Genomic DNA, 19348 nt, shown 5'->3' on the forward strand with positions numbered 1-19348 from the left:
AATGGGGCCATTGTGTTAGGCCCTATGCAACGTCACTAGATTTCACAAGCCTTAAAAATCAGCCACAAGAAAATAAAATTTAGATTGCATTTTCTTAAGGCCTATTATTTTTAAAAAATTGGGATTTTTTTTTTTCCCAGAAGAGAAAGAAGCTTGGTACAGAAGGGCTTGTCTTGGTTCATGGCCCTTACCCTGTGTCTCCAGCTGAGTTGAAGCTTGGGACAGCACAACTCTTATGGGGAAGGACATCTGGGAGTAGTTTTTGGAGGCCAGAGAAAGGCACTAGCTTCCTAAAGTAGAGACATTTGTGGTAGATGCAGTGGTTACAACTAGGAATGACAATTCCAAGTGTGGTTAGAACATGCCACTGAAGTTGTATAGACAGGAAGAAAAGTGACAGATTTACAAGCTGCCTTGAAATCCTATGGGGACTTATGAGTTGTCTTCTCCATAGAAGGGTATTTCCCTATGCAGGGAGGATTTTTAGGGAAAGACAGTGTTTGCTAAATGGGTTCATTAATAAGCATTGCAGTGTAAACTTTCTCCTATGCTCATGTAGCATTTAAGAGCTAAATTGTGGTGTCTTTTCTGAGTGAGGCCATTAACAGATTGGCTCTGAGCAAGAAGACAGTGTTCACTGGGTACTGACAACACTCAGATTTTCAAATAATGGTAGAAAAATGGCCCCTCAAAGATATCCATGTCTTAATCCTTGGAATCTGTGGATATGTTACATTATATGAAAAGGTGAATTAAGGTAGCAGATAGAATGAAAGCTGGTAATAAGTTGACCATACAATAATGAGATTATTCTGGATTATCCGAGCAAGATGCAATCATAAGCTTCCTTAAAAGAGAAAGAAGTCACTGATGCCAGCAATACACCAGGATATATTATTTTAACAACTATCCATGGTCAGAAATACCCCTAAGAAATCTTCAGAGTTCAGTTGCGGTTCTAGCACTTTGATGGACCAAAAATCCTAATTCCACCATAGGGAAAGGGTAAGAACAGTTTCACTTTACCTCATCACCTTGATCCCAGGCCAGCATGACTCAGTGCTGAGAGAGATACCTCTAGACTGTGACTTTTCCCACAAGAGGAAGAGAGAATGAAGTGACAGTCTAGCTTCCCCATAATTTGTGAGGCATTGCCTGGGAAGCTGGCTTCTGTCTCACAGCACCCAGAACAGTGAGGACATTATCTGAGGGTTCATGCACGCATGCTAATTCATTTCAGTTGTGTCCAACTCTTTGTAGATCTATGGACTGTAGCCCACCAGGCTCCTCTGTCGATGGGATTCTCCAGGAAATAATACTGGACTGGATTGCCATGCCCTTCTCCAGGGGATCTTCCCAACCCAGGGGTCGAACCTGCCTCTCTTATGTCTCCTGCATTGGCAGGTGGGTTCTTTTCCAAACAAATATAAGTGGAAGGAGATCACAGCAACAGAGACACATGGCACTGAAAACCATTTCTCACATATACCCACAGACGGTAGTCAATTCAACCCTATACCCAGAACCTCACATACTCCTGCAACCAACATCCCACATGCCTCTACAGCTGAAGCCTCAAACTTTGTTGAGCTTTACAGTGACTATCTTTTTTTCCCCTTAGAGCCAGCCCTAAAAGACTGGAAGAAGAGACTGCTTATTCAAATACACAGACACCAATGCAAGGCTACAAGAATGGAGAATCAGGAAAACATGACAATACCAAAGGAGCAAAACTAACTCCAATAACCAATCAGAAAGAAATAGAGATCTATGAATTGCCTAACAATGCAATATCATCATGTTAAATAAGCTCAGCAAACTACCAAAGAACACAGACAGATCACTAAGTAAAATTTGGAAAACAATTTGTGAACAAAATGAGAAGTTCAGCAAGAGATAGAAAACATTCAGAATAACCAAACAAAAACTCTGGTTCTAAAAACAAAATGACTGCATTAAAATTGAATAGTGTCTCATTAGCAGATTTGACCAAACAGAAGAAACGAACAAGAAATTCAAAGACAGAGTATTTGAAATTATCCAGTTAGAGTAGGAAAAGGAAAAAAAAAGTCTATGGGATACTACAGGAAAATCAATACATACATTATGGGAGTTACAAAGAGAATACAAAGAAAAAGTGTTGATAATTTATTTAAGGAAATTATGGCTGAAAATTCCCATGTCTGGGCAAGTAATGGATATTCAGATTCATGAAGCCCAAAGGTCTCATCATGATAGAATCAAAGAAGTATAAATCAAGACACATAGTAACTGAATATTCAAAATTCAAAGACAAAGACAAACTTTAAAAAAAATATTGTATTTTATTTTATTTAACTTTACAATATTGTATTGGTTTTGCCATATATCAAGATGAATCCACCACAGGCATACATGTGTTCCCCATCCTGAACCATCCTCCATCCTCCCTCCTTGTACCATCCCTCTGGGTCATCCCAGTGCACCAGCCCCAAGCATCCAGTATCGTGCATCGAACCTGGACTGGCGACTCATTTCATACATGATATTGTACATGTTTCAATGTAATTCTCCCAAATCATCCCACCCTCTCCCTCTCCCACAGAGTCCAAAAGACTGTTCTATACATCTGTGTCTCTTTTGCTGTCTCGTACACAGGGTTATTGTTACCATCTTTCTAAATTCCATATATATGCGTTAGTATACTGTATTGGTGTTTTTCTTTCTGGCTTACTTCACTCTGTATAATAGGCTCCAGTTTCATCCACCTCATTAGAACTGATTCAAATGTATTCTCTTTAATGGCTGAGTAATACTCCATTGTGTATATATACCACAGCTTTCTTATCCATTCATCTGTTGATGGACATCTAGGTTGCTTCCATGTCCTGGCTATTATAAACAATGCTGCAATGAACATTGGGGTACACGTGTCTCTTTCCCTTCTGGTTTCCTCAGTGTGTATGCCCAGCAGTGGGATACCTGGATCATAAGGCAATTCTATTTCCAGTTTTTTAAGGAATCTCCTCACTGTTCTCCATAGTGGCTGTACTAGTTTGCATTCCCACCAACAGTGTAAGAGGGTTCCCTTTTCTCCACACCCTCTCCAGCATTTATTGCTTGTAGACTTATGGATTGCAGCCATTCTGACTGGCATGAAATGGTACTTCATAGTGGTTTTGATTTGCATTTCTCTGATAATGAGTGATGTTGAGCATCTGTTCATGTGTTTGTTAACCATCTGTATGTCTTCTTTGGAGAAATGTCTGTTTAGGTCATTGGCCCATTTTTTGATTGAGTCATTTATTTTTCTGGAGTTGAGCTGTAGGAGTTGCTTGTATATTTTTGAGATTAGTTGTTTGTCTGTTGCTTCATTTGTTATTATTTTCTCCCATTCTGAAGGCTGTCTTTTCACCTTGCTTATACTTTCCTTTGTTGTGCAGAAACTTTTAAGTTTAATTAGGTCCCGTTTGTTTATTTTTGCTTTTATTTCCAATATTCTGGGAGGTGGGTCATAGAGGATCCTGCTGTGATGTATGTCGGAGAGTGTTTTGCCTATGTTCTCCTCTAGGAGTTTTATAGTTTCTGGTCTTACGTTTAGATCTTTAATCCATTTTGAGTTTGTTTTTGTGTATGGTGTTAGAAAGTGCTCTAGTTTCATTCTTTTACAAGTGGTTGACCAGATTTCCCAGCACCACTGGTTAAAGAGATTGTCTTTAATCCATTGTATATTCTTGCCTCCTTTGTCAAAGATAAGGTGTCCATAGGTGCATGGATTTATCTCTGGGCTTTCTATTTTGTTCCATTGATTTATATTTCTGTCTTTGTGCCAATACAATACTGTCTTGATGACTGTGGCTTTGTAGTAGAGTCTGAAGTCAGGCAGGTTGATTCCTCCAGTTCCATTCTTCTTTCTCATGATAGCTTTGGCTATTCGAGGTTTTTTGTATTTCCATACAAATTGTGAAATTATTTGTTCTAGCTCTGTGAAGAATGCCGTTGGTAGCTTGATAGGGATTGCATTGAATCTATAAATTGCTTTGGGTAGTATACTCATTTTCACTATATTGATTCTTCCAATCCATGAACATGGTATATTTCTCCATCTATTAGTGTCCTCTTTGATTTCTTTCACCAGTGTTTTATAGTTTTCTATATATAGGTCTTTAGTTTCTTTAGGTAGATATATTCCTAAGTATTTTGTTCTTTTCACTGCAATGGTGAATGGAATTTTTTCCTTTTTTCTCTTTCTATTTTCTCATTATTAGTGTATAGAAATGCAAGGGATTTCTGTGTGTTGATTTTATATCCTGTAACTTTACTATATTCATTGATTAGTTCTAATAATTTTCTGGTGGAGTCTTTATGGTTTTCTATGTAGAGGATCATGTCATCTGCAAACAGTGAGAGTTTTACTTCTTCCTTTCCAATTTGGAATCCAAATTGGAAAGGAATCCAAATTGGAAGGACAAACTTTTGAAAATAGCAAGAGAAGAGCATCATATACAAGGGAATCTCTATAAAAATATCATCAGATTTCTCAGCAGAAACCTTATAGACCAAGAGAGAATGGAATGATGTAGTCAAAGTACTGAAAAAACCCCATTGGTAACCAAGATTATTATACCTGGTAAGAATGTTCTTTAAAAAAGAAAAAGAGATAAAAACTCTCCATGACAAGAAAAACTGAGAGAGTTTTCCTCATTAAAGCTGCCTTATAAGCTATGCCAAAGGGAGCTCTTAAAGTTGAAATAAATAGATGCTAAAAATATACAAAATCGTATGAAAATATAAATCTCACTGTCAATATAGATAAATATAATATGCAATATTGCAATAATACTCTAATTGTGGCACATAAACCACTTTTAACATGATATGACAGTTAAGAACAAAAGTATTCAGAATAACTATAATAGAAACATATGCTAATTAGTACAAAATATAAAAAATTTAACTGGTGACATAATAACATAAAATGTGTGTGTGTGAGTAGAAGTAAAAGTGTAGAGTTTTTGTATGTGACTGAAATTAAATTAGTTGTTCAAAACAGGCTGTTATAAGTATGTTTTATCTAAGCTGCATGGTAACCACAAAGAGTACACCTAAAAAAGATATATGCAAGAAAAAGAGGTAAAAACCAAAGCATGTTAATACAGAAAAACCATCAAGTCACAAGGGAAGACAGTAAGAGAGAAAGAATGGAGTAAAAGAACTACAAAACAAAAAACAATTAAACAAGATGACATTTATAAATAAACAAATGTGACCTAATTAAACTTAAAAGCTTTTGCACAGCAAAGGAAGCCATAAACAAGATGAACTCTCAGAATGGGAGAAAATATTTGCAAGTGAAGCAATAAAAGATTAATCTTTAAAATATACAAGCAGCTCATGCAGCTCAATAAAAAAAAAAATAAAATAGGCAGAATACCTAAATAGATGTTTCTCCAAAGAAGACATACACATGACCAAGAATCACATGAAAAGATGCTGAACATTGCTCATTACTAGAGATATGCAACTCAAAACTATAATGAGGTATCACCTCACACAGGTCAGAATGGCCATCATCAAAAAGTTTACAGACAATAAATGCTAGAGAGGGTGTGGAGAATTTGCACGGTTTGTGGGAATATAAATTGACACAACCACTATTGAGGACAGTATGGCGGTTCCCTAAAAACTGAAAATACAACTATCGTATGATCCAGAATTCCACTGCTGGGCACACACCTCAGAAAACCATAATTCAAAAAGACACATGTCTTTTGGATGTGGCTTTTTTCACTTTAAAATACATTTAGGACTCATCCACCTGTTGCATGCATCAAGAATGTTACTTTTATTGCCAACTAGAATTGCATTGTAACAGTCTTATGGACTCTGTGGGAGAGGGAGAGGGTGGGAAGATTTGGGAGAATGGCATTGAAACATGTAAAATATCATGTATGAAACGAGATGCCAGTCCAGGTTCAATGCACGATACTGGATGCTTGGGGCTAGTGCACTGGGACGACCCAGAGGGATGGTATGGGGAGGGAGGAGGGAGGAGGGTTCAGGATGGGGAGCACATGTATACCTGTGATGGATTCATTTTGATATTTGGCAAAACTAATACAATTATGTAAAGTTTAAAAATAAAATAAATTTAGAATTCCATTGTATAGATAACTAATACAATTATGTAAAGTTTAAAAATAAAATAAAATTAATTAAAAAAATGTGTTTGTTTTTGATAGCTGTCTTTTACAAAACATCTTGGCTGTTGCTAATTTGGAGTGATTATGAATAAAGCTACTCCAAACATTAAAAAATAATTAAACTTTAAAGAAGACACATGCACCCCAATGTTCATAGCAGCACTATTTACAATAGCCAGGACGTGGAAGCAATCTAGCTGTCCATCAATAGATGAATGGATAAAGAAGTTGTGCTACATATATACAATAGAATACCATTCAGCCATAAAAAGCAATGAACCTGAGTCAGTTGTAGTGAGGTGGATGAACCTACAGCCTGTTACACAGAGTGAAATAAGCCAGGAAACAAAAACAAAGATTGTATATTAACACATATATGTGGAATCTAGAAAAATGGTACTGATGAACTTATTTGCAGGCAGGACTAGAGATGCAGATGTAAAGAATGAGCTTGTGGACACAGTGGGGGAAGGAGAGGGTGGGAGGAACTGAGACAGTAGCATTGACATATATACACTGCCATGTGTAAAATAGATAGCTAGTGAGAAGCAGCTGTAGAACACAGGGAACTCAGCTTGTTCTGTGATGACCTAGAGGGCTGGGATAGGGGATGGGGTGGGAGAGAGATTCAAGAGGGAGGGGATATATTTATACTTATACCTGATTCACATTGTTGTATGGCAGAACCCAACACAACGATGTAAAGCAATTATACTCCAGTAATAAAAGTATCCCCCAAACCAAAAATGAACTTATAAATTCTTACAATTAACATTTACTTTAAATATAAATAGATTAAATGCCCCAATAAAAGACATAGAGTGACTGAATGAATAAAACAAGATTCAACTAGATATATTATGTATGTATATATATATGATATCTACAAGAGACTCACTTTAGTTTTAAGGGCACACATAGGCTAAATGTGAGGGATGGGAAAAGATATTCCATGCAAATGGGAATCAAAAGAGAGTGTGGGTGGCTACACTTATAGCAGACAAAATAGATGTTAAATCAAAAGCTGTCATGAAGGCAAAGAAAGTCATTACATAAAGATAGAGGGTCAATTCAATAGGAAGATATAACAATGATAAATATTTATGCACTCAACATCAGAGCACCTATGATATATAGAGCAAACAGTGACAGAAGAAATAGCAATAGAATGATCATGGACTTGAATATCTTGCTTTTAAGAGTGGATAGAAAATTCAGATAGGACATGAAGAAGGAAACAGCAGACTTGAACAATACTATAGACCAAATGGACCTAACAAGCATGTATAATTGAACCATATAGACTTAACAAACAGAATATTATACCCAGCAGCAGTAGAATTCATATTCCTATCAAGTGCACACAGAATATTCTCCAGGATACATCATATGTTAGGCCATGAAACAATACTTGAGATTTAAGAAATTATATAAAATATCTTTTTCAATCACAATGGAATGAAATTGGAAGACAATAAATGAAGGAAAATGGGAAAATTTACAAATACATGGAAATTACCAACACACTTTTGAACAATCACTGGGTCAAAGAAGAAATCATAAGGGAATAAGAAAATATCTTGAGTACAAGAAAAGGAAAAAATATAAAACACAGAAGGAAGCAAAAGCAGTACTAAGCCAACAAACACACGGAAAGATGCTCAAAATTGCTCATTATTAGAGCAATGCAAATCAAAACTACAATGAGGTATCACCTCACAGGTCAGAATGGCCATCATCAAAAAAATCTACAGACAATAAATGCTGGAGAGGGTGTGGAGAAAAGATATATCTCTTGCACTGCTGACAGGAATGCAACCTGATATAATCACTATGGAAAACACTATGGAGATTCCTTTAACAACTAGGAATAAAACTACCATGTTGTTGTTCAGTCATCCAGTTGTATCTGATTCTTTGTGACCCCATGGACTGCAGCATGCCAGGCCACCCTGTCCCTCACCATTTCCCAAAGTTTGCCCATATTCATGTCCATTGCATTGGTGATGCCATCCAACCATCTCACCCTCTGATGCCCTCTTCTCCTTTCACCCTCAATCTTTCCCAGGATCAGGGACTTTTCCAATGAGTCAGCTGTTCGCATCAGATGACCAAAACACTGGAGCTTCAGCTTCAGCATCAGTTCTTCCAATAAGTATTCAAGATTGATTTCCCTGAAGATTGATTGGTTTGATCTCCTTGCTGTCCAAGGGACTTTCTGGAGTCTTCTCTAGCACCACAGCTCAAAGGCATCAGTTATTTGGCATTCTGCCTTCTTTACGGTCCAGCTCTCATAACTGTATGTGACCACTGAGAAGACCATAGCCTTGACTATATGGACTTTTGCTGGCAGAGTAATGTCTCTGCTTTTCAAAACACTGTCTAGGTTTGTCATAGCTTTCCTGCCAAGAAGAAACTGTCTTCTGATTTCATGGCTACAGTCACCATCCACAGTGATTTTAGAGCCCAAGAAGAGGAGATCTGTCACTACTTCCACTTTTTTCCTTCTATTTGCCGTGAAGTAATTGGGCTGGATGTCATGATCTTAATTTTTTTCTTTTTTTAAATTTTATTTTATTTTTTAACTTTACAATATTGTATTGGTTTTGCCATATATCGAAATGAATCAGCCCCAGGTATACATAATGTTTAGTTTTAAGCCAGCTCTTCCACTCTCCTCCTTTACCCTCATCAAGAGGCTCTTTAGTTCCTCTTCACTTTCTGCCATTAGAGTGGTATCATCCGCATATCTGGGGTTGTTGTTATTTCTTCTACCGATTTTGATTCCATCTTGTAACTCATCCAGCCGAGCATGTCTCATGATGTGTTCAGTGTATAGGTTAAACAAACAGGGTGACAGCAGGCAGTGATGTTGTATTCTTTTCTCAAAAGCTACCATACGACCCAGCAATTCCCCTACTGGACATATACCTGGAGAAAACCATAATTCAGAAAGACACATGTACCCCAATGTTCCCTGCAGCACTATTTACAATATCCAGGACATGGAAGCAACCTGGATATCTACCAGCAGATGAATGGATAAACTGTTACATATACAATGGAATATTACTCAACCATAAAAAGGAATGACTTTGAATCAGTTTTAGTGAAGTGGATGAACCTAGAGCCTATTATACAGAACGAAATAAGTCAGAAGGAGAGAAACTAATATTGCATATTAACACATATATATGAAATCTAGAAAATGGTACTGATGAACCTAATTTCAGGGAGGAATAGAGATGTAGAAGTAGAGAACAAACTTGTGGACACAGTCGGGGAAGAAGAGGGTGGGATGAATTAAGAGAGTAGCTTTGCAATATATACATTATTATGTGCAAAATAGGTAGCTAGTGGGAAGTTAACACAGCAGGCTCAGCCCGGTATTCTGTGATGACCTAGACGGGTGGGCTAGCTGGAGTGGGAGGGAGGATCAAAGAGGGGACATACGTATACTTATGACTGATTCACATTGTTGTAAGGCAGAAACCAACACAACACTGTAAAGCAATTATCCCTCAATTAAAAACTAAATTTAAAAAAGCAGTACTAAGAAGGAGTGTTATAGTGATAAACACAATAAAAAATAAGAAAGCTTTCAAACTACTTAAGTTTAAATCTCAAGGGACTAGAAAACAAAGAAAAACCTAAGCCAGAAGTTAGTGGAAGTAAGGAAGTGATAAGGATTACAGCAGAAATGGATAAAATAGAACCTAGAAAGACAATAAAAAATTCAGTGAACCTAAGAGTGTGTTGGAAAGATAAGCAATATTGGCTAGCCCTTAGCAAGACAAGAAAAAAAGAAGGAAGAATCAATTAATATCAGAAAATGAGATTACTGGTGCACAGAAATAAAGAGCTCATAAGAAACTCTTATGAACAATTCTATATCATCAAATTGGACAATCCTGAAAAAAAAGTGGATAAATTCTGAGAAACATACATCCTATAAAGCTTGAATTAAGAAGAAATATACAACTCAAAAAGATTAATAATAACAAATAATTAGTTTTAATCAGCAATCAAAAACTTCCCAACAAAGAAAATTCCAAGATTGAATGGAGTCATAGGTGAATTTTATCAAATCACATACCAAAGAATTAATCCAATCCCTCTAAAACTCTTCCAAAAAAACAGTAGTATAGAGAACACATTTAAAGATGTTGGCATATCCTAAGCCAAACTAACACACCACACAAAAACTTATAGGCCAATAACCCTGATGAACAAAAATGCAAAATCTCCACCAAAATACTAGCAAATGGCATTCAACAAAATATTAAATGGATCAAACACCATGACCAATTAGGGTTTAATCTAAAGAGGCAAGAATGTTTCAGCATATGCAAATCAATAATGTGATATACCATGTTAAAACAATGAAGGATAAAAATCACACAATAATTCAATAGATGTGGAAAAACCACACAAAAAAACCCAAAATTCTTTCATGATTAAAAACTCTCAAATTAAGAATTGAAGGAAGTTATTTTAACACAATAAAGGCCATATGTAAAGTCCACAGCTAACATCAAACTCAATGGTTAAGGATTTAAAGCTTTTCCTCTAACGTTAGGAACAAGGCGAGTGTGTCTATTTGCTGTTTCTATTCAACTTAGGACTGGAAGTTCTAGCAACAGCAAGCAGGCAAGCAGAAGAAATAAAAGGCACCCAAATTGGAAAGGAAGAAGTAAAATTATTTTTATTGCAAATGACATGATCTTGTATGTAGAGAAATCTAAAGATTCTACAGAAAAATCCTTTTAGAACTAATAAGTGATTTCAGCAAAATTGCAGAACACAAAATCAACATATGGAAGTCTTTTGCACTTCTATACATTAACAATGAACTATCTGAAAGGGAAAACAAGAAAACAATCCCACTTACATTACAATCAAAAAGAGTAAAATACCGAGGAATAATCTTAACTAAAGATTGAAATATCTGTGCACCAGAAACTATGAATACTGATGATAGAAATCTGCAAACACACAAATATATAGAAAGACATTACACGTTCATGAATCTGAGGAATTAATATTGTTGAAATGTTCACAGTACCAAAGCAACATAGATTCTATCCAAACTGTGTGAATATAATTAGGGAGTTTTACAAAAACAGAAAAAAAATCTTAAAATTCTTATGGAACCACAAAAGATCCCAAATAGCAGAAGCAACTTAGAGCATGAGGTACTGAACTGGAGGCATCACATTCCCTTATTTCAAAGTATATCACAATGCTTTTAAAGCAGTATGGTACAGACATAAAAACAGATATATAAACCAATGGAACAGAACAAAAATCCCAGAAATAAACCCATGCATATATGGTCAACTGATCTTTAACAAGGAAACCAGGAAAACACAATGGGAAAAGGGAAGTCTTCTCAGTAAATAGTGCTGGGGAAACAGGATATCCACATGAAAAAGTATGAAATTAAACCCTTACACATACACAAAATAACCTAAAAATGGATTAAAGATCTAAAAGTAATACTGGAGAGTGTAAAAGTCTTAGAAGAAAGCAAAGGGAAAAATCTTCCTGACACTGGCCTTGACAATAATTGTTTGAATATGACAACAACAGCATAGACAATAAAGCAGAAATAGCAAATGGGATTATATTAAACTGAAAAAGTTTTGCACAGCATGGGAAACATCAACCGAGTGAAAAGGAAACCTAAAAAATGGAAGAAAATAGCTGCAAACTATATATCTGATAAATGGTTAGTATCCCAATTTTGTAAGGGAACTCAATACATAATTTTATTTTTACTTTACATAATTTTATTTTACTCAGTGCTCAATTTTATAAGGGAACTCATACAACTCAATAGGAAAAAAACTAAATAATCCAGTTAAAAATGGGGAAATGAACTGAACAGATATTTGTCAACAGAAGATATAAAAATGGCCAACAGGTATATGAAAAATCACTCAACATTATTAATCACCAGGAAAGTGAAAATCAGACCCACAGTGTGTGCAAGAATACTGGAGCAGGGTGTCATTTCCTCCTCCAGGAGATATTCCTGACTCAGGTATCAAACCCGCATCTCCTGTGTCTCCTTCATTGCAGGCAGATTCTGTGCTGCTGAGCCACAGGGGAAGCCTAAAACCACATTGAGTATACAAGCTTTAATGGCTACTATTAAAAAGAAAAAAAAGATGTGTTGATGATGGGGTAGAGAAAAAGAGATATTCATACACTGTTGATGGGATTGTAAATTGGTGCAGCCATTTTGGAAAATAGTATAGAGTTTCTCAAAAATTAAAAATATAACTGTTGTTCAGTCACTCAGTTGTGTCCGACTCTTTGTGACCACATGGATTGCAGCACATCAGGCTTCCCTGTCCATCACCAACTCCCCGAGCTTGCTCAAACTCATGTCTGTCAAGTCAGTGATGCCATCTAACTGTCTCATCCTCTGTCATCCTCTTCTCCTTCTGCCTTCAATCTTTCCCAGCATCAGAGTATTTTTCAATGAGTCAGTGCTTCGCATAAGGTCCCAAAGTATTGGAGTTTCAGCTTAAGCATCAGTCCTTCCAATGAATTTTCAGCACTGATTTCCTTTGGGAGAGACTGGCTTGATCTCCTTGCAGATCAAACTCTCAAGGACTCTCCCAAGGACTGATTTCATTTAGGATTGACTGGTTTGATCTCCTTGCAGATCAAACTCTCAAGGACTCCCTCAAGGACTCTCAAGAGTCTTCTCCAACATCATAGTTCCAAAGCATAAATTCTTCAATGCTCAGCCTTCTTTATGGTTCAACTCACCATACCTGACTACTATTCCATGCCCAACATCCGTACCTGACTACTGGAAAAACAGTAACTTTGACTATGATTTATAACTACTCTATGATTCAGCAATTATACTTTGGGTATATATTTAAAGGAATTGAAATCAGGATTTCAAAGCTATATCTGCACTTTCATGTTCACTGCAACATTTTTACAATATACAAGACATGGAAACAACCCAAATGTCTGTTGCCAGGTGAGATGATAAACACGTGGTGAAAGTTGCTCAGTCGTGTCTGACTCTTTGCGACCCCATGGACTGTAGCCTACCAGGCTCCTCCTTCCATGGGATTTTCCAGGCAAGAATACTGAAGTGGGTTGCCATTTCCTTCTCCAGAATATCTTCCTGACCCAGGGATTGAACTTGAGTCTCCTGCATTGTAGGCAGACACTTTACCTTCTGAGCCACGTACAAAGGAATATTGTTGTTGGTCAGTCACTGAGTCATGTCCAACTCTTTGCAACCCCTGGATTTGCAGCATGCCAGGCTTCCCTGTGCGTTCTCTTGGCAAAACTCTATTAGCCTTTGCACTGCTTCATTCCGTATTCCAAGGCCAAATTTGCCTGTTACCCCAGGTGTTTCTTGACTTCCTACTTCTGCATTCCAGTCCCCTATAATGAAAAGGACATCTTTTTTGGGTGTTAGTACTAAAAGATCTTGTAGGTCTTCACAGAATTGTTCAACTTCAGCTTCTTCAGCATTACTGGTTGGGGCATAGACATGGATTACTGTGATATTGAATGGTTTGCCTTGGAAATGAACAGAAATTTTTCTGTTGTTTTTGAGATTGCATCCAAGTATTGCATTTCAGACTGTTTTGTTGACCACGATGACTACTCCATTTCTTCTAAGGGATTCCTGCCCACAGTAGTAGATATAATGGTCCTCTGAGTTAAATTCACCCATTCCAGTCCATTTTAGTTCACTGATTCTTAGAATGTTGATGTTTACTCTTGCTATCTCCTGTTTGACCACTTCCAAATTTGCCTTGATTCATGGACCTGACATTGCAGGTTCCTATGCAATATTGCTCTTTATAGCATCAGACCTTGCTTCTATCACCAGTCACATCCACAACTGGATATTGTTTTTGCTTTGGCTCCATCCCTTCATTCTTTCTGGAGTTATTTCTCCACTGATCTCCAGTAACATACTGGGCACCTACTGACCTGAGGAGTTCCTCTTCCAGTATCCTGTCATTTTACCTTTTCATACTGTACATGGGGTTCTCAAGGCAAGAATACTAGAGTGGTTTGCACTGGTCATAGCAAACACCCTCTTCCAACAACACAAGAGAAAACTCTACACATGGACATCACCAGATGGTCAACGCTGAAATCAGATTGATTATATTCTTTGCAGCCAAAGATGGAGAAGCTCTATACAGTCAGCCAAAACAAGGCTGGGAGCTGACTGTGGCTCAGAGCATGAACTCCTTATTGCCAAATTCAGACTTAAATTGAAGAAAGTAGAGAAAACCACTAGACCATTCAGGTATGACCTAAATCGAATCCCTTATGATTATACAGTGGAAGTGAGAAATAGATTTAAGGGACTAGATCTGATAAATAGAGTGCCTGATGAACTATGGGTGGAGGTTTGTGACATTGTACAGGAGACAGGGATCAAGACCATCCCCATGGGAAAGAAATGCAAAAAAGCAAAATGGCTGTTTGAAGAGGCCTTACAAATAGCTGTGAAAAGAAGAGAAGCAAAAAGCAAAGGAGAAAAGGAAAGATATAAGCATCTGAATGCAGAGTTCCAAAGAATAGCAAGGAGAGTTAAGAAAGCCTTCCTTAGCAATCAATGCAAATAGAGGAAAACAACAGAATGGGAAAGACTAGAGATCTCTTCAAGAAAATTAGAGATACCAAGGGAATATTTCATGCAAAGATGGGCTCGATAAAGGACAGAAATGGTATGGACCTAACAGAAGCAGAAGATATTAAGAAGAGGTGGCAAAAATACACAGAACTGTACAAAAAAGATCTTCACGACCTAGATAATCATGATGGTGTGATCACTGACCTAGAGCCAGACATCCTGGAATGTGAGGTAAAGTGGGCCTTAGAAAGCATCACTATGAACAAAGCTAGTAGAGGTGATGGAATTCCAGTAGAGCTATTTCAGATCTTGAAAGATGATAAGGTGAAAGTGCTGCACTCAATATGCCAGCAAATCTGGAAAACTCAGCAGTGGCCACAGGACTGGAAAAGGTCAGTTTTCATTCCAATCCCAAAGAAAGGCAATGCCAAAGAATGCTCAAACTACCGCACAATTGCACTCATCTCATATGATAGTAAAGTAATGCTCAAAATTCTCCAAGCCAGGCTTTAGCAATACATGAACCGTGAACTTCCAGATGTTCCAGCTGGTTTTAGAAAAGGCACAGGAACCAGAGATCAAATTGCCAACATCCGCTGGATCATGGAAAAAACAAGAGAGTTCCAGAAAAACATCTATTTCTGCTTTTTTGACTATGCCAAAGCCTTTAATTGTGTGGATCAAAATAAACTGTGGAAAATTCTGAAAGAGATGGGCATACAAGACCTCCTGACCTGCCTCTTGAGAAACCTGTATGCAAGTCAGGAAGCAACAGTTAGAACTTGACATGGAACAACAGAGGGGCTCCAAATAGGAAAAGGAGTACATCAAGGCTGTATATTGCCACCCTGCTTGTTTAACTTATATGCAGAGTACATCATGAGAAACGCTGGGCTGGATGAAGCACAAGCTGGAATCAAGATTGCCGAGAGAAATATCAATAACCTCAGATATGCAGATGACACTACCCTTATGGCAGAAAGTGAAGAGGAACTAAAAAGCCTCTTGATGTAAGTGAAGGAGGAGAGGAAAACGTTGGCTTAGAGCTCAACATTCATAAAACTAATATCATGGCATCTGGTCCCATCACTTCATGAGAAATAGATGGGGAAACAGTGGAAACAGTGTCTGACTTGATTTTGAGGAGCTCTAAAATCACTGCAGATGGTGATTGCAGCCATCAAGTTACAAGACACTTACTCCTTGGAAGGAAAGTTATGACCAATCTAGATAGCATATTGAAAAGCAGAGACATTACTTTGCCAACAAAGGTCCATCTAGTCAAGGCTATGGTTTTTCCAGTGGTCATGTATGGCTGTGAGAGTTGGACTGTGAAGAAAGCTGAGCATCAAAGAATTGATGCTTTTGAACTGTGGTGTTGGAGAAGACTCTTGAGAGTCCCTTGGACTGCAAGGAGATCCAACCAGTCAATTGTAAAGGAATGAGTCCTGGGTTTTCATTGGGAGGACTGATGCTGAAGCTGAAACTCCAATACTTTGGCCACCTCATGGGAAGGGTAGACTCATTGGAAAAGACTCTGATGCTGGGAGGGATTGGGGGCAGGAGGAGAAGGGGATGACAGAAGATGAGATGGCTGGATGGGTTCACCGACTTGACGGACGTGAGTTTGTGTGAACTCCTGGAGTTGGTGATGGACAGGGTGGCCTGGTGTGCTGCAATTCATGGGGTTGCAAAGAGTCGGACATGATTGAGCGACTCAACTGAACTGAACTGAGGCTTCCTTGTCCTTCACTCTCTCCTGGAGTTTAATCAAACTCATGTTAATTGAGTTGGCGATGCCATCCAACAACATCATCCTCCGTGTCCCCCTTCCCCTCCTGCCCTCAATCTTTCCCAGCAGCAGGTCATTCCAAAGAACTTGCTCTTTGCATCAGGTGGCCAAATTATTGGAGCTTCAGCTTAAGCATCAGTCCTTCCAATGACTATTCGGTATTGATTTCCCTTAGGATTGACTGGTTTGATCTCCTGGCTGTCCAAGGGACTTTCAAGACTTTTATCCAGCAACACTATTTGAAAGCATCAATTCTTCAATGTTCAGCATTCTTTATGGTCCAACTCTCACATCTGTACATGACTACTGTAAAAACAATAGCTTTGACTAGATGGATGTTTATCTAGGTTTGTTATAGTTTTTCTTCCAAGGAGCAAGCATCTTTTAATTTCATGGCTTCAGTCGTTGTCTGCAGTGATTTTGTAACCCCCCAAAATAAAGTCTGTCACTATTTCCATTTTTCCCCATCCACTTGCGATGAAATGATGGAACCAGATGCCATGAGCTTAGTTTTCTGAATATAGAGTTTTTAGCCAGCTTTTTAACTCTCTCTTTTTACTTTCATCTAGAGGAATATTATTCAAACTTAAAGAGGAAGATATTTTGGCCTTTGTGACAAACAGATGAAGCAGTAGGACATTGCACTAAGTAAAGTAAGCCAGAGAGAGAAGAACAAATAAATACTACATGAAACTACTTATATGATGAGTCTTATATTTTCAGTCTTATAGAAGCAGAGAGTGGAAGGGTTTTTGCACAGTTCTGGGAAGAGGGTGAAATGAGTAGGTATTAGTCAAAAGGTACAAAAGTTCAGTTACACAAGATGAATAAATCCTAGAGATCTACTGTATGCTGCTGTCGTGTCGGACTCTATGCGACCCCATAGACCGCAGCCCATCAGGCTCCCCCATCCCTGGGATTCTCCAGGCAAGAACAGTGGAGTGGCTTGCCATTTCCTTCTCCAAAAGTTAACAATACTATATAATATACGTAAAAGTAATTTTAATGCCTATAATTAATAACACTGTAGAATACACTTAATTTTGTGCTGTTACATAAGCAACAACAACAACAATCAAATACAGAAGGCAGGAGGAAGCTTTTGGAGAGGATGAATCTGTGTTTTTGGTGTAAGTTACAGTGACGGTTTCACTAGTGTATGTACATGCTCAGTTACTTCAGTCATGTCTACCTCTTCGTAACCCTGTGGACCACAGCCCGCCAGGCTCCTCTGTCCATGGGATTCTCCAGATAAGAATATTGAAGTGGGTTACCATGCCCTCCTCCAGGCGATCTTCCCAAACCACGGATAGAATCCATGTCTTCTGCGGCTCCTGCACTGCAGGTGTGTGTGTGTGTGTGTGTTTCTTTTTTTTACTGCTGAGCCTCTGGGGAAGTCCACACACACACACACACACACATATATATATATATGAAAATTACCTATAGTTCTTTTGAAAAATAATACTATACAGTTAATATAAACTTTTTTATAATTTAAGAGCCCATCTGATATATCTCTGTATTTTAGCAACTGCAAATGTTCAAGGACTTCTTAATTTTTTTATAAAAAATTTGCTTGTTGCTACCAAGCTGTTGTTGTTGCTGTCATTGTTAACTACAATGCTGAATCTAGATGATTTGTCACAGATCACAGGAAAAGGCATACTGTAAAAAAAATTAAATACTTCTCATTAAAAAAAAAGTGAAAAAGACAGGCATAAGAACAGATCAGATGGATGCAATGTGAGATGAATTTGATGATTTGAAGATGAATGAAGGGGGGACACCAGCCAAGGAAATCATGTATCCACTTGAAGGTGGGAAAGGCAAGAAATGGATTCTCTCCTGAGTCACCAGGTAGGAATAGAGGCCTGCCAACACCTTGATTTTGCCCCATGAGAAACAAGTCTGACTTATGACCTACAAAATGGTAAGGTAATCAGTTTGAGAGGTTTTAAGGCCATAAGTTTTTCTGGTAGTTTGTTACAGTAGTAATAGAAAACAAATCGAGAAATTAAGCAACTCAGTTTTAGAAAGAACAATTAACGTTACTATATAAATTCCCATTTTACTCCCTCAGAATCTCAAGTCTGTTCTCCTTTTGTGGCTAACATACACACCTTATTGTTGGGTGAGAAGACAGAGTCTGAAGGTTGGGGTCTAAATAAAATCTTACAAAATGGGGTCTATGTGACCCTCCTAGGACAAAAGCAGGAGGGAAGCCATGGTGAGGAGGGGTCACTTACCATAGACAGTGAGGAGGAAAACCTGGGTATATTCGACTCCTCCAGGGAAGCTGACTCGAGCCCAGTACTGTCCACTGTCCTCACAGGTCAGGTTCTCAATCTTCAGGGACAGGATGTTGGGCACATGGACCCTCTGCTGGTACTTGTCCTGGAGGCTGACCCAGGTTGGAGTGTCTGCCCCACGATGGACTCGCAGCAGGACACTGTAGTTTGACTCAGGGCCAAAGGCCCACGAGACCTCCTCTGGTTCAGCTTCTTGCTTCGTGGTCACGTGAAACAACACAGACCCTCCTCGGATCCCCTGCAGGGGAACACGGGCTCCAGGATCCTGAACTTCAGAACCACGTGCACCAGGACTCTTGGCCCCAGTGCTGCAGATGCCTAAAGGACTGGAAACTGGACATGTTTTTTTCATCAATAATAAAGGAAAGAACCCACACAAACCTCTTTTTAAAGAAATCCACCCAGGATAATTCCTTGATTCTAGTAA

General features: G+C 38.2%; 1 protein-coding gene across 1 annotated transcript in view; it reads right to left on the reverse strand.

The window, feature by feature from the left end:
• Positions 1-19348, reverse strand: part of LOC147376727 (T-lymphocyte surface antigen Ly-9-like) — a 105064-nt gene that overhangs the window by 85276 nt on the left and 440 nt on the right. Inside the window, exon 2 of the mRNA XM_086394076.1 lies at positions 18859-19159. Within this exon, the coding sequence (XP_086250202.1) occupies positions 18859-19159 (301 nt within the window). The remainder of the gene's footprint in view (positions 1-18858; positions 19160-19348) is intronic.

The sequence above is a fragment of the Bos grunniens genome, chromosome 3, assembly GCF_055505025.1.
Source record: "Bos grunniens cultivar Pamir isolate PY7600 chromosome 3, Bosgru_T2T1.0, whole genome shotgun sequence".
NCBI classification, from domain to species: Eukaryota; Metazoa; Chordata; class Mammalia; order Artiodactyla; family Bovidae; genus Bos; species Bos grunniens.